This window comes from Gavia stellata, chromosome 7, assembly GCF_030936135.1.
Source record: "Gavia stellata isolate bGavSte3 chromosome 7, bGavSte3.hap2, whole genome shotgun sequence".
NCBI classification, from domain to species: domain Eukaryota; kingdom Metazoa; phylum Chordata; class Aves; order Gaviiformes; family Gaviidae; genus Gavia; species Gavia stellata.
This window is the reverse complement of record NC_082600.1, coordinates 44,575,190-44,591,437: the sequence shown is the minus strand read 5'-3', so window position 1 is coordinate 44,591,437 and position 16,248 is coordinate 44,575,190. Positions and strand designations below refer to the sequence as shown.

Below are 16,248 nucleotides of genomic sequence, written 5' to 3'. Positions count from 1 at the left end.
GGTGAGGTGGGTGCTGGTCTCTTCTCCGATGTAACTAGCGATAGAATGAGAGGAAATGGCCTCAAGTTGCATCAGGGGAGGTTCAGGCTGGATATTAGGAAAATTTTCCTCACTGAAAGGGTTGTCTAGCATTGGAACAGGCTGCCCAGGGAAGGCATTGAGTCCCCATCCCTGGAGGTATTTAAAAGACATGTAGATGTGGTGCTTAGGGACATGGTTTAGTGGTGGACTTGGCAGTGTTAGGTTAGCAGTTGGATTCAATGATCGTAAGGGTCTTTTCCAAGCAAAATGATTCAATGATTCTATATTGCATATTTGCCTTTTAAAGCCATTTACCAAAAAGAATTTTTGCGTTGAGAATAATTCTGTCTTTCCTAACATTATTTAGACTAATCGACAGTATCATGAGACTGTTTAAAATAGTCTGTATTTCTTCCCCTCTTTTTTTGACTTTTCCCCTAGGTAGGAGAACCGAAAGACGTCATCCGCAAGGATGTACGTGCCATTCTGAACAGGATGTGTCTCATCTATCCAGCCAGCAAGATGTTCACTTTCATCATGGAGGGGACAAAATCCAAAAACTCAAAACAGCGTGCAGGTGGGAAATGGCATCATGAACTGGGCAATTGACATTGAAATTGCTTTGGTTTGCATCTTGAAAAACCCAGCGTAATAACATTTGGTGGAATGCGAGATTTGCCTATGTATAGCATTTTAGGCAAGTGCTTGTAAGTGTTTAAAGGATTGGATTTTTAAAGTAGTATCATCTTGCTTTTTATTTTTGGTGTCTTTTTACCTTCCAAAGACGAGCAATCTGTTAAATTGCTATTAGCATTAAGGTTATGAGTCTCCCTTGAGTAGGCTTGTTGTCTTAGTGAGACAGTACTGGGGAGAACAGTGACAATACTATTGTCCAAGTGACTAAGGGAATCAGTTAATCTGATCAAGACTTTGGAAAGAAATGTCTCTACGGTGTACATCTGTCTCAACTTTATTATAGAAATTATTTGTGGTATAGTGTTTGTAGTTGAAACAGCTCCCTAGCAACCTTGAAAATAGCTTATCCTGATATAACCAGAAAGTTAAATTACATACATAATACAGCATTGCAAGCTTACAACTGTCTAAACTACCTAGATGTGAAGTTAATTGTAACATTGCTCATGCATGGTAACAGGAAATACTTGAAGGGTATAGGGATGACTGACAGCTTTTAGATGCTATATGTGTGAAGTAGTCTGAACCTTTAGTTTACTATTCGTCCGATAAATCACCTGGAGTACATCTATCATCAGCATTGTGATTGACACTTCTCTACAGTGAATGTTCAAGTTGTGCAAGCAACACAGAAACTGGGAGGGCTCTCTTCCCAGCAACTTTAAACTTGAATGTGCCCTTGTCATTTTTTTCCTTTAGAATGCCTGGAAGAGCTTGGATGTCTGGTTGAATCGTATGGCATGAATGTATGCCAGCCAACTCCAGGGAAAGCCTTGAAAGAAATGGCAACGCATATTGGTGATAGGGACAACACTGTGCGCAATGCTGCACTGAACACCATTGTGACTGTCTACAATGTTCATGGTGACCAAGTGTTCAAGCTGATTGGAAATGTGAGTGTAACTGGAAATAAGTTTTGTTGGTTTTTTTTTTAATCCTTACACTTTTATAGGGGTTTAGCACTGTTTTGCTTGTGGCTGGTTGTGGTACATCTTGCTGTTGGTGTCAAGAGTATTTCGTAATGTTGAAGATAACTTGCTACATTGTAGATCATGTAAAAGTTAGTTGGTTAATTCCTGATTGTGGGATATATAACCTGGGTGTTTATGAATGGAAAAACTAAATGGGAAGAAATGGGCAAAACACTGACTTTCATGGGAATTAAATTGTTTATAAAAAGTAACTTGCTTTGTAGTCAATTGTATAGGTAACACTTGTGATTTAGAATTGTATTTGGTTAACTTATTTGGCCAAAAAAGGGTAGTTGTTGGGGCTCTTGGTTTTTATGCCCACCTCCACCAACTGCTTTGCAGTTGAAGTCCGGTAAGTTTGGTTTGTTTGCTTTATCTTACTGCACTCCAGTGCTTAAGGTCTGTACGGTGTTGCTTTGTACTGCTGCTGTTTTGTTCTCTGGAAATTATGCTGAGCCACGTCATCTAAAATGCAGTAAAAGTTAAAGATAGCAAAACTCAGCTTCCAGTCTCCAGCAGTGGAAAGTTCGTTCACTGTGTTGTCTAAGATTACTGTGCATAGCAGATTAAGTATATTGAATTCTAACATGAATCAAGAGCTGTTAAGACCATTTTTTCCTGTTCTTTTCCCTGAATTTGTGGTCTTGGTAATGTTTCTAGCAGCACTTAATCTGATTGGAATATGATAGATACGTTAATGCCTGTACAAATTTTTTTGTGTTGTGTTATATGCCATAGGGCATACAAGCTATTGGATGGATGGATATTTTATGGAAAACAGTGAGCAGGGAAGCAAGGCTGCCTTTTTTTTCTTTCCAACTTCCTGAAATGTTGAAATTTTATGTGGCTCTTACTTTCTTTGCTAACCATCTCCGTGAGAATTAATGTTGCATTTTCATTAACATTTTAAATTCCCATCTTATTTTAACTATTGTTCAGAGTGCAATCTGCCTCCTCCTCAGTATTGCACAGTCCATTTGCTTTTGGATTTTCAAGGTTAAGAAAAGAACTGTAGCACCTGAACCATTCAGCCCCTTCTAACCATGGCTTTCTGAGCTTCAGTATGGTCCATCTAGTCCCAACATGCGTGGCTTTTCAGGAAGGTTTCCAAATCATTTCCCACAAAATTGTCACGTCTACTTTTGTTCAAATGTAGTTATTGGTAACCTTTGGTCCTGTAGGTAAGCGGATAAATATGATTCTTTTCACTGCATGAGTGTCCAGTTGGCTTACCTTGTGTTCAGGGTGAATTATGAGTACATTGAACCGGTCAACTGTTAGAAGGAGTCTGGCTTCTGTGGCAGGGTCCATAGTGTTAAAGCGTTGCCTGGCCTCCTAATAGGGATAGAGAAAGGTGGACGGGGATTTCTTGTTTGTTTGGGTTTTTTTGCAGCAACACAAGCAACAATTAGAAACACATGATAGTACCATAGTTTGAATTTGAGGTGACTTGTTTTTGGAAATTATGTGGGCTAGAAATAGCTGTATTCAGTATTACAGCTAGTCAATATGGGTTAATTAGCTCCAGAAGTAGCATCTAGCAGTCCAGAGTGGCCCTATTAGATTGCTGCTAGGTGGTAGTATTGACAGTTCTTACCCTTGGTATTAGAGAATTTCAGTTGGCAGTAATAGGTGGTATACCTCCTGTAGGCGACCAAGATTTTCTAAAATCCGTACAACTCAAATTGAGTGAAAGCGTTGTGTGTTACAGCTTTCTGAGAAAGACATGAGCATGCTGGAGGAAAGAATAAAACGGTCAGCCAAGAGACCTTCTGCTGCTCCAGTGAGACAGGTGGAGGAGAAACCTCAGCGTACTCAAAACATCAGCGCTAATGCTAGCATGCTGCGGAAGGGACCAGCTGAGGACATGTCCTCCAAACTCAAGTATGTAATGATACATTATGGTCTGTAGCCTGCATAGTGTATGTGCTAATATCATGTCTGGCGATGTTCTTTTAGTTCTTGTATCATCATCTTTGCATGTTGTGAAAATTGGCCAAATAATATAAACCAAAATGTCTGAAACTTTTTTTTGTCTTGTCTGTCTTGAAATCTTTCTAAATGGTCTTGTGCCTTTTTTCACTGCTTCTCCATGGACAGAATTATGTATCGCACTTATAGGATGTAAGTACTGCCCACTAACTCCTTGGTAGCAAGGCTCTTGTATCTTTCAATTTCTATCCTAGTCGTCCCTTCCTGGGGGTGACAGGTTTATCATGGCCAGTTCTAGGTTGTTTACAGGTCTCTGACTTAAAGAAAGTAAACCCAAAATACAGGTTTCTGCCGAGGTGACTATAGATCAAACTGCAGGCAGACGTGGCACTTCCACCTTAAGCAGCTGTTAGAAATATTGGGAGAACTTCCTATGTGTTACATTAAACTTGGTGTTGATTGGACCTGTTCTTAACTTGCTAGGGCAGACATACAGCACAGAACTGGATGAGCATGTGTGAATCGTGGAGCCTGGGGCAACGGTACCAGACACAAAAAGCTCAGAAACTGTATTCCTTGCCACCTGCTCGTTATCTTGGAATAAAAGTCCCTGTTGAGAGCTATGCATTAGAACATTTCCTTGAAAAATCTAATATGCAGCACAAGTCATGTGGGACGCTGGGAGTCCTCAGTTCAGATGAGCTTGCAAGATTGCTGCGTACATATGCATCCTATCCATCATTTAAAAAAAAAAAAAAAAGCCACTCATTAACTTTAATGCTATATTCCATTAATACTACTTTAAACTGTGCTAGATATTTCTCAAAATAAACCAGGGCATACCTATCAGGGATACAGGGGGTCTCATGGTGGGTTATAAGAGAAACTAGGAAGGCAAGTAACTAGTAGCTGCTCTTCTGGCCTACAAAAGCTTGTTTTGCTGATAGCTAGGGGAAAGGCAAAGGGTTATTAAGGGGCTTGAATAAAATCAGAACTTCAAAATCTATGCTATTCTATTATGAGAGCTTTAGGGCTACCAGTGGATGCTAGTGCTAGTACTCGTGCCTCTTGTGTATATAAAATAAACACCTCTCTCCTGGTTTCTATAGCCAAAATCGCAACATGGGCAGTCACTCTGAGACGGCGCATACAGTTCCACGAGAATTTCAGCTGGATCTTGATGAAATTGAAAATGACAACAGTACTGTCAGATGTGAGATGCCAGCACTCGTACAGCACAAACTAGATGACATCTTTGAGCCAGTCTTGATTCCTGAGCCCAAGTGAGTCTAGTTATAACTTGTAAGTGAAACCAGTAGGGCTACTTAAAAACTATTTTGAGAAGCTGAATTGACCATGCTAGTTTCTCCATTGAGACTTGTTTACAGAAGAAGGTAGTATCAGCTAATTTGAAGAAAGGTGTGAAAGCAAGGGTCTATTATACTGTTCTGGAATCTGGAGAGCAGTTATTTCTGATGAAGAACCTGAGTTCTGCTTACGTGTTTTTATAGTAAAAGGATCTTGAGTTTGTAAATGCATCATCAGTGTTTTTGCAAGTAGTGCAACAGACATGTTGAAAGGAATGATTCCTTCCTTGAGTATCCTTTGTGAAGAATGAAATCCTTTTGTTGTCTCTATAAACTGTCATTGAAATATAGCAGTTCAGTGTAAATTAGAGCTGTCTCTCCAAAGAGTAATGAATCCTGTTTTCTTCAACTGTTTAGAATCCGTGCTGTGTCCCCACACTTCGATGATATGCACAGCAACACAGCTTCTACTATCAACTTTGTCATTTCCCAAGTAGCTAGTGGTGATATAAATACAAGCATCCAGGCTCTGGCACAGGTAAGCGAATTAAGGTAGCAACTAATCACACTGTACTAAACTATTTGTCTGCGAGGGTGATGAGTTGCACTGTGGTGGAGCAATCATGTCAGGTGACATGGACTCTGCTCAGAATCTCCCTGATGACAAAACTAAGTGCACAGGGGCCATCTGACTCGCTTTAGCAATAGAAATTCCACTTGGATGATGTAAAATAGACTCTCAACACAGAAACACTAAGAAAAAATAGCATATCTCTCTTATAGTACAAATACTTGACAAAAACAGTTTGAAAAAGCCACTTAAGCCAGTGAGACTTAACATTTAAAAGTGAACTGTTCTACAGATCCTCAGCAAAAGAATTGTCTTGCCTTGCAGCTTTTATGTGTTTCTAGGGTGGCTTTAACTACTTAGAAGTATTTTAGCTAGAAGATTTCATAAAGCTGTTAATTCCAGAATTCATAATGCAGCATTTCATGTTTTCATTTGTGTGCAGGATAGGATTGCAGTTCTCTAAAAGATCAATAATTGGTTTTATTGGGATAAGCAATAGAAGTCTGTGGCTACTGATTTCAGGTGAAAGCTTAGAATACAAATGCCTTGGCAAATAGATTTGTCAGGGCAAGACCTTTCCTATAGAAAAGTTTTTTTGAATTATAGTTATTTTGCACTGTTTGCGTTATGTTGACTTTACTTGGGTGTTTTGTTTTTAAATCTTAGATTGATGAGGTTCTCAGACAGGAAGACAAAGCAGAAGCTATGTCTGGCCACATTGACCAATTCTTAATAGCTACATTCATGCAGCTTCGGCTAATCTACAATACGCACATGGCAGATGAGAAGCTGGACAAAGATGAGATAGTCAAACTTTACAGCTGTATTATTGGGAGCATGATCTCGGTAAGGCTTTGACCTAAAAGTTAAGGGGAAGAGCAAATAATTTCTGTGCAGAAGTGGCAGGAGAATGGAATGTCTGTCCTGTACCTAGGTTAGCTTACTATTGAGTCTTACTTACGAAGGTTTGTTGCTAATTGTCTGGTCACCAATGGACCTTTTGTGAGGGAGTGGGGAATGAGAAATTGGGGGCGGGAAGAAGGTCTGTTTGTTGCTTCTGCAGAATATGGCCACTCTTAACACTTTATTAAGCTCTGTTCTAACATTCCTTACCTGTTGAGTGCTTAGTTGGTGGCCTAAGTATTTTGAGAAGTCACTCAGTAGAAATAACTTTCTTCCTAGTTGCATTTTTATTGTTTGGTGTTGGCGGGGATAGGGGAATGTCAAATGGTTTGACAGTGTAGTCTAGAGAAATCCCTATATTAAAGCATTGCGTGCAGGGAGAACTCTAATATTGTCTTCAATTTGTAGCTATTTCAGATAGAAAGTCTGGCTCGAGAGGCCTCCACTGGTGTGCTGAAGGACCTAATGCATGGTCTTATTACATTAATGCTGGATTCTCGGGTTGAAGACCTTGAGGAGGGTGAGCAGGTCATCCGATCAGTCAACCTTTTGGTAGTGAAAGTTCTGGAAAAGTCTGACCAGACCAACATCTTGAGGTATATAATGAAAATTGCGCACTTACTACTTCTCTTCACCTGTACTTGTGTGTTCCTTGAATGGCTGAGTTTGTTAGTCATTCTGTAAGCAAAGAGTGATGTCTGTAGAATCATTCAGCTGGCTAATGAAGAATCATCACTGATTGTCAGTGGTGATCAGAATTTGACTGCACAATCTGCACAGCTGGAGACAGGCTAAATGAACCACCTCAGTATGTTTCTGTATGCTTCGTAGTTCAGCAGACTGCCTCTTAAACTCTTGTAACATACTAGAAAGAAAGAAAGAGCTGTTACACAACATGACGTAAACTGCTGGACTAACCCCAGTATCTGGTGTGGTATTCTGTGGGGAGTGGGCATCTTTTTTTGTGTGTAGCACTTTTCCTGTGTAACTATTTTACAAATTTATTCCTTCTAGTGCTCTGCTTGTTTTGCTCCAAGACAGTCTGCTAGCGACAGCCAGCTCTCCTAAGTTTTCAGAACTTGTCATGAAGGTGAGCCTGTAGTAGAGGTTTTGAACTTACTTGGTTTATCTGAATCAACTTAGCTGAAAGAACAGATATATTAAAAAAAAAAAAGGGTGTCCATAACTTGAAACATTTATTATAATTAATCTTATAATTAGATGTTACGTATAGTGACTTCATCTATGCCAGGAGGGAGCTTAACACCTGCTAACAGTTTACAGAAACTTGTGTATACTAATACAAACTCCATACAGCGGTGTGGAGTCACCTGCTGGGCTTATTTGCTTAGGCACAGCACTGTGCTATGGATTCAAACAGTCCCAGGCTGGAGCTGGCTTGTATTTTGTCATCTCTAAGGATAGGCAGAGTGAACGTGCAAATGTCTGCACTTAAAGCATGGGTATGATCTTTTTTTATAATACGACACCCTTTTGTAACTGGCATGATTTAAAGACAGCTTGGGCATTCTTAATGAGGTTAAACCTAAAGAACTTGTGCTCTGTGTGGTTGTGTATAGCGTATATGCATTATCTGCTGAGATTTCTTCACACAAAGCGTTCAGTCTCCTGTTACTGGTAGAGAAGTCAGCACTACTTTTATGCATCAGCTCTAAAGAAGGATCTGGATAAAGTACAGCTAGTTACAAAGACAAAGTATGTACCAGTGCAAACATAGCTTGAGCAGACAGACACGGTCCCTGTCTGTATGTGGTAGCGGAGTGAAATGGCTCAATGATAGTTTTGTATAATCTCTCCTTATATAATTAAATGCTTCTTTCTTAAGTTGTCTTTCTTCAAGTCAGCCTCTCATTCCAGTGTCTGTGGAGAATGGTGCGTCTTCTTCCGGAAACCATTAATAGCATCAATCTGGATCGGATTCTACTGGATATTCACATTTTCATGAAGGTCTTTCCCAAAGAGAAGCTGAAGCAATGTAAGAGTGAATTTCCTATAAGGACACTGAAGACTCTGCTTCACACCCTGTGCAAGCTGAAAGGGCCCAAGGTCAGAGCACTCACTAGTCATGTACTTTTAAATTGGATGTTCATGCAGTCTCTAAAGCTATTCCTTTTTTTATTATTATTAATTTATTCCCTTTTTTCTCCTTTTAGATCTTAGATCATTTAACAATGATAGACAACAAAAATGAGTCTGAGCTGGAGGCTCACCTGTGTAGAGTAATGAAACACTCCATGGACCAGACTGGAAGCAAAGCTGATAAGGACACAGAAAAAGGGGCTTCTCGCATAGTAAGTAATGTAAATGTGTTGGTAAGGAGAGGGAAAGTAAGGCAATTTATTTAAGAAACAAGCTTAATTTCGTGATTGTGGAATATGAAGTAGTAATTGCCTTTCCAACATGCAACTAGTGTTGGAAATACTTTTCTAGTTTCACTTTTATTTATGGCTGGTTTGGGAGCTTGCAGTGTATTTGTTATTACCTGAATATTCTGTGCATATCCCGGGATGAAGTGCTCTCCAGGACATTCAGATGTGCAGCACAGGTTTTAGGCTGCCTGATACTGCATTTGATTTACTAAAAGTTAACAATACCCAAAACAGGTTTTAAACACTGGCTTCTCAGGAGGAGTCCTACAGCTTGATCATGTCCTTACTCTCATTCTCTGTAAACAGTGGCTATGTAAAACTCTAATCACGTCAAGCTTTTCTCCATCTTGGAAGCTCTGTATCCAGCTAGCAGGTTTGAGGGCACTGTAGGTTCGTCTCACCTCCCTTTGTTTTTATTCACTTTGTTTTAGAAGTCTCCTTTTATTTATTTAGGAGGAAAAGGCTTCGAAGGCCAAAGTTAACGATATTTTGGCAGAAATATTTAAGAAGATTGGCTCCAAGGAGAACACTAAGGAGGTAAGTGTTCCCTTCCTGCAAGGAAGAGGGCATGATACATTAGAATGGTGTATGCAGCAGTTGTAGTAATGCACAGGAACTCTTCCCTCCCAGGGTCTGGCAGAGCTGTATGAATACAAAAAGAAATACTCTGATGCAGACATTGAGCCTTTCCTGAAGAACTCATCTCAGTTCTTCCAGAGCTATGTGGAAAGAGGGCTCCGGCTGATAGAAACAGAACGGGAGGGGAAAGGACGCATTGCTGCTTCTACAGGTACATGTTACAGTAAAACTGATTCATTTATGAGAAGCAGAGATATAAGGAGGGCAGTTACATGTCCCCTGGTAGAAACTAACATTTGCAGATGTTTATGGATTTCCAAAGCAAGTCACGTATTTTCTTGGCACTTGTGTTGCTTCATGAGGCACCATTTGCAGGGACTATGCATTCTTTGTTACAAAAAAGAGATGTTGTAACCATTGTCACACTAAAAGTAGAAAACATCTGAAAGGTTTGGTAAGCAAGTGGTTCTAATTCGTATCCTGTAGTGTGGGTTCAACATTAGCCTATGCTTCATCTGTATGGTATTAAGAATTGTTTCTGTGAAGTATACAGCTGGTTTATAACAGCAGCAGCTGTCAGATTCTCCTTTTACCTTTTGGTTACTAAAATGGTACAGGAGGTTTTTTGATAGAGTATTGTTTACTGTGGAATCGAAAAGTTTATTTAAAATAAACCTGAACTGTTTCTGTAGTAGTCTTTGTGATGACCCCTTTCCAGTAAATCAGCTTTTTAATTGGATAAATTACTGTAAAACACTTAGGTTGTTAGTGAGTCTTTTCATTGCAGATAAGCACAGATGAGTACTTAATGTAATATTAGGGAGGGAATGTGACAAATGATTAGCTGGCAGTAAAAACTGATACAGTCTGGCGAAACTACCTTTAACTTTCATTTCTTTCACACTTCAGTGTCCTGTGAGACTTTAGCCTTTTCTCCTACTACTGTTCCTTCTCCTATCCCCGTATTGTAAATTACTTTAGGAAGACGATGTAAGTTTCTTTCAGAACCTCCTAAATATGCCTGACTGGATAGGACAGAAAATTCTACCCTTCATACTAAACATCTGTACAACCAAGAAATGTTAGTTCAACAGTTAGAGACTTCAAACCAGAATTTACGTGCCCCAATTTTGTCTTGTTTCCCCTTCCTAACTATAATAGTTTGATATAATAAAGGATATTGTTCCATCTTGTAACTGTGCTTTATTTAGACTAAAGTATAAATGCTTAACCTTAATTCTCCTTTTATCTATTTAAATACCCTTGTGGTAAACTAGTGAAAACAAACCCCTGTCCACAATAAGTCTTAGAACTTGCTGTTCATTTCAGAATGGAAAGGGTTTTTTCATAATGTAGAATCCTTTCCTAGCCTCCTGGTAGGGAAGCTTTAAAAACCGTGCTACGTGCCTTCCAGAAATCACTATTTCAGATTGAATTAGAAGAAGCAGCAGCTTTAAGTTACGTGAACGAGAGGTAAAGAGAAGTTAGAATCAGTGGTGAGGTCTGCCCAGAAGTACTGCTAAACTTAGAAAAAGACAGAAGACTCCAAATATTTCTCATCCTGCCAATTGCAGAGTTCTCTCTGGACATCACAGTTACTGCTGATCCACATCAGCATCTTCCTCTCCCCCCCGCTGTCGTCTTCAGCTATCAGCCTTGGCACTACTTCTGGAGCTGCTCTGCTGCCACTTCTTAAATGTCTCAATTTCTTTTCTTGGTTTTCAGTTGTCACTCTTGCAAGGAAATGAAAGGGCTGACATGCCTATACTAGCAAATGTAAATAGCTTGGTAGTTTATAGGTTGATTGATCCTTCATTTCAAGGAACTGACCAAGAGGTTTACACTTTTTTGATATTTTTAATATTTTATTTTTATTTTCTTTTTCCCCCCTCCCCCCTTCCCCTCATCTTCCAGGAATTTCTCCTCAGATGGAAGGAACATGTGTTCCTGCTTCTACCCACACTGTATCTTCATCTATAGGAAACACAAATGGGGAGGAAGTGGGGCCTTCAGTTTACTTGGAAAGATTAAAAATCCTCAGGCAGCGTTGTGGCCTTGACAATGCAAAGGTATTGTACTTGACAACACTTGTAAATCCCCAGGGGAGGCATTTCATTTGCACTTTTTTAAGAATTCAAATGATTGTTTTTTCTGTGCCAAAGGCAATTTCCAATCAGAATTTATGATCTTTCATTACACTGCATGTCCTAGCTATTCACTGCGTGTCACCGTGCCTAGTATAAATGGCTTTAAACTCATTACTTGGCCAAGTAGGCTTGTGTTTCAGTCTGCTCTGTTTTCAGCACTGGTGTACGTGCAGGTAGTTTCTACAGCCCTGTAGTTTGGTATCTTCCCTTGCCACGTAGTTGAGTCTCAGAAAGGTTCAAATAACTTAACTACTGTTCTCTAAAGGTTAACATATATTGACCTCTGTCTGAGTTGAATGATGCGGAAATTCTAGATGTTTCTGCTCTGAAACAACCATAAGAGCTGAATGAAGACTTTGAATGAAGATTTATGTATTTTGGGTGTATGGATACTGAGGCACAGAAATGCTGAATGAGCTTGGTATTGGAAACCTGTGGGCCAAAATTTCTAACTGTTCGGCAATCTATGTGTTAGGAATCTAGCGCCGATTACTGAAGTTTGCGCTCAGCCGCATGAGAAGTGATGTTCACTCTAGGAATAGTCATCCAGGCGTATTACTGTTTTAACCTTTAACATAAACTTGCATATCAGCTCACAGCTCTGAGGAGGGGCAATATTTCTTAGATGATCATAACAAGATAATTAACACAGATGGAAATATCAATTGGTAAAAGAACAGTGAATTGATATTATAAGTCTTTGGCAGGGTGGATCTTGCCAATCAATCCAAGTTTCCTCTTCTCATTCCTCCAGAAAACTCATTGGCTGTTGATGCTGCACATAAACATGGACTTCCCTCTTGTGGTGTTAGAATTCAGGTTGTTGAAGACTGCAGCAGGCCATCTCAGTAAAACACTGGTCTGCTGTGAATTTTTGATCTTTAAAGGCTGTAGTTCCTTTGTGTCCCTACTGACATCAAGCTAAACATGAACTACTTAAATGATAGAAATTGAGTACCGTAGTTAGCTTTGCCTGGTTCTGCCTTCGATGGCAACTGACTTTATTCATCTAGATCACCTGTGCTGTATTGCTCCTTCCCTTTCCTCTGTTTTTAGTGTTTCCTGTGAATATGAAAAGCCATTGATTTATGGTTTGTACTTCTTACATGGCTTTTGCCACTATCTATCCTAACACTTCGCTTTCCTCCCCTGTAGCAGGAAGACAGACCACCTCTGACATCTCTGCTTTCTAAACCAGCAGTCCCCACAGTTGCATCCTCTACGGATATGCTTCACAGTAAGCTCTCCCAGCTCCGTGAGTCACGGGAGCAGTACCAACATCTGGACCTGGACTCCAATCAGACTCATTCCTCTGGCATTGGAACTACCCTGGCTTCACCCTCTTCTGCAGCAGCTAATATCGATGACTTGAAAAAAAGATTGGAGAGAATAAAAAGCAGTCGCAAATAGAGATGCGAGAGAGGGAGCATCATTGTTGCTTGGGCTGTCTTCAGCTTTAGTTTACTAAACTAGAAGTCTTCATAGTTAAATGGCCTCATTTAGGCCTAATGTATACAAACTGGTTTATGTATAATACAGTGGATTTTGGGGGATTGAGTCATTGTGGCACAAGTATTTGTACATACTCTGCTTCTCAGTGAGCATCTCTTTGACAATAGAAGGCTGTCTGTGTATTAGTTTTAGTGTACAGACCTGTAAACAACCATCCTCTTGCTCAGACTAGTTTCTCATAACTTCTTTTTTTTATTTGTAAAATTGTCTTTAAGATCTTTTCCTAGTTCTTAACTCTTAGAAGATCTTTAGTGATTTCACTTTTAATTTTGTGAATTCTTCTCCATGTAATCCTTGAACTGTTGATTCTGTATGGACACATGGCATGAAGTAACTAATTTAAGTGTCTTTTGTAAATAAAGTTTGCATTAACTATACCAGCCTCTGTAGGAACAGCAGTGACTGCTGGTTAGAGAATTCGCTCTCTATTCCTGAATGTTAGTGACTGGGCATCTAGAAACGGAACTAATCTATTCTTGACATGAACTTTGGGGTTTGGATATATTATAAGGAAGATGAGTGAATATATATACTATCTGTGGGTGCATTCCTGAGACTTTGCACTCTTACTTCTATAAGCAGTAGTGCATTTTTCGTATAGTTGGTTTTTTTGTTTTGGAATATGTTCCTGTAACTTGCGAGTAAGTTGAGGCCGCTTAGTTTGCTGAAATGCTTATTTTGAATTATCTAGTCCTTGTGATGCCTTTAACCAGATGAAGCATAGTCCCATCTGTGTACAAATGCTTTCTCTGAGGGAGCCTGCTGCTGTTGATATGGAATAGAATAGCAGTGATGTACAGTCAGCGGACTCATCTATCCTGAACTCATTTGATAAAGCAGTTCTTCTTGTGCAGTTTTCAAGTGCAGGTAGACCTCACTACCACATTCTTTTTGCTCTTAAACATCTGCTGTTGGCGAACCCCACTATTTTGTGTAACTAAGACACCTGGTGGTGCTAGTCTGAGAAAGCTGTAGCCACTGCTTTTTTTTTTTTTGGTAAGAGTGTCTTCTGATTAGCCTTTTTCAGAAGCTACAAGTATGAAGATTAAGACATACGCTGTGTAGCCTTTCTAGCCCTTTGATCTCTAGGGAGGTGATGTGTTTTCATCTTACTACTGCACTTCCATATGAGGGCTGGTTGTGAAGCATAAACTGCACATCTGTCCTGTAGGTAGAACAGAGTTACTGAAGAGTTGAACAGGCAGGCTTAAAATAGCACACTTCTGCTCTAGATTTTAATCTGTTCCACGTAACTGCTGCTTTTGTTGTTTGCTCTGTGGACCAGCAGTGTCTGCATTAGGGCCGCTACTGAAACTATCTTGCCTGATTACAGTAAAAATGTGGCTTTAATTTAGTACCTGTACAACAGATCTATGCCGGAGCTTCTGCAAATGGCTGAAATCTTCCTTTTACAGGACCCCTAGGTTGGGGTTGCAGTTGATGTAATACTGCTTGGTACTTATGGTGAGTTTGTACACTGTGATAGCAGGTGACTTGCGAGCGTTCTCCATCCTGTGTTAATTGACATGATGCCATTCATTGCTCCACCGCCTCGATTTAGTAGTCACAGTCTCCTCTCCTAACCTGAAGTGGGCATGCACTTCCTTGTGGAACTCAGCTGTGTGACATGTGGAGGCTTGGTCCTTATTGGTAAGTGCTGAGGTTTTGCACACTTCAACTGGGGCTGTTTGTGAATAGTTTGTATTGGCTGGCACTAGAGTTACTGCCACTACCTCTCAATTACTAGCTGCTTTTTGAAACTTACTGACACATAAATTAATCCATATGTTCCTTTACCATGTCCAGCAGATGTTCTGAAGAGCTGTTTGTTAATTAGCTCAGGATGTTAAAACAGCAATGCCTGCAGACCTGCATACAACTATCTTAAATTTGAAGCTGAATTGGAAGTGAAATACAGGAATAATTGAGTAGCGGAAGATATAGTTGCTTACTATGAATGAGTTTTTGCCCTGTGTCTCTGTAGTGTTTGGTTGGACTCAATATCCTGGGAGTTCTGAACTAAAACTTGTGCACATAAATTAATAAAGCCTAATCTTTAGCCCAGACAATACTTAAATAACATTAAACTGATTTTTAAAAATTATTCCTCTGTATTGTTTGTAACAAGTCAGTATAACAGTGACTTTCTCCAAAAACTGTATGGTCCTGGTTCCCCTCTTAGATACACAGTTTCTCACAGATTATTAGATAGCAGTGAAAAGGTAAGGCTAAAAATTTAAACATTAGGAGGGCTAAATATGTTCAGTGTCTGATGCCTGTGGTTATCAATGACTTTAAGCAGTTGTGGAACTTGAGCTCTTGAGGTTTCTTTCTTCAGGTGTCTTTGAGAGGTTTTTGTTTTCTTTGGGCAATCAAATTGAGCTGTCTTCAAGTTGGTTCCCAAATGAGCCATCTTCAAGGAGGTGGCCAGACACTAATTGATCAATAACTTTGTTTATATCCAACTAATTTCAGATAGTTACCTCTACTGTCACTTTTTCAACACAGTCACTCAGCTGCTTAATACTCTGCATGAAGCACAACAAAACAGTCACTCAGCTGCTTAATACTCTGCATGAAGCACAACAAAATTTCACTGTTGCCTGTTTCTGTGACTTGATGGCACTGTGAATGAGGAGTTTAGGAATATGGTGTCATAGGGAGGAAGGACAGTTTCCAAATCTCATGGTTACTTTAAGAGAAAATTGGGCTGAACAAACTGGCTAGTCAAGAATATGTGTTTACTGCTGGGTCCTCGGTGATCCAGAAATTGCTGCTAAAGAGGAGTTCATGAAAGAACTGAAGCTTCTTTTGGGAGTGATCCCTAAACAGGCTTTATAAGACAACCAAACAGATGTAGTGCAGGATGCTTCCATTGGAGGCCCTTTGACAATGACTGTATGAATTGCTTCCTTCTGAGTCTCGCTATGCAGGTGGAAAATATGCTTTGAGGACCCAGCACCACCTACCACGTGGAAAGTTACTGCCATTCAGTAATGGAAGTGCCACTTACGGTATTCAAGCCTATATTCCTCTGTAGGATGAATTGCATACAGCTGGCATCTGTAACTTCTTAAGATGCTAGCCTTGTAAAGAGTGGTACTGGTATTTGTTGTCTGCTGTTGTAGCTGAGAACGATGCCTGTCTTATCAAAACAGGTTATAGTTGCTTTACCTTTGACATTGGTATTGGTGTTTTGTGTAATGCCACAGTTACTGT

General features: G+C 39.8%; 1 protein-coding gene and 1 non-coding gene across 3 annotated transcripts in view; both read left to right on the top strand.

Annotated features, from left to right (window-relative positions):
- CKAP5 (cytoskeleton associated protein 5) overlaps positions 1-13,409 on the top strand; it is a 41,950-nt gene extending 28,541 nt beyond the window's left edge. The window contains exons 30-43 of one of the 2 annotated variants that reach the window (XM_059819335.1): positions 463-598; positions 1,417-1,610; positions 3,400-3,572; positions 4,730-4,903; positions 5,345-5,465; positions 6,165-6,344; positions 6,810-6,997; positions 7,416-7,491; positions 8,280-8,468; positions 8,576-8,713; positions 9,245-9,328; positions 9,422-9,581; positions 11,285-11,439; positions 12,673-13,409. In XM_059819335.1, coding sequence (XP_059675318.1) covers positions 463-598; positions 1,417-1,610; positions 3,400-3,572; positions 4,730-4,903; positions 5,345-5,465; positions 6,165-6,344; positions 6,810-6,997; positions 7,416-7,491; positions 8,280-8,468; positions 8,576-8,713; positions 9,245-9,328; positions 9,422-9,581; positions 11,285-11,439; positions 12,673-12,927 — 2,223 coding nt within the window. In that variant the 3' untranslated portion in view covers positions 12,928-13,409. The remainder of the gene's footprint in view (positions 1-462; positions 599-1,416; positions 1,611-3,399; positions 3,573-4,729; positions 4,904-5,344; positions 5,466-6,164; positions 6,345-6,809; positions 6,998-7,415; positions 7,492-8,279; positions 8,469-8,575; positions 8,714-9,244; positions 9,329-9,421; positions 9,582-11,284; positions 11,440-12,672) is intronic. The other variant, XM_059819336.1, reaches the window with a different exon arrangement.
- On the top strand, positions 5,515-5,625 carry LOC132317369 (small nucleolar RNA SNORD67). The gene has a single exon (XR_009484067.1). It is a non-coding gene; the product is annotated as a small nucleolar RNA SNORD67 (small nucleolar RNA).
- Positions 13,410-16,248: the final 2,839 nt, after the last annotated feature.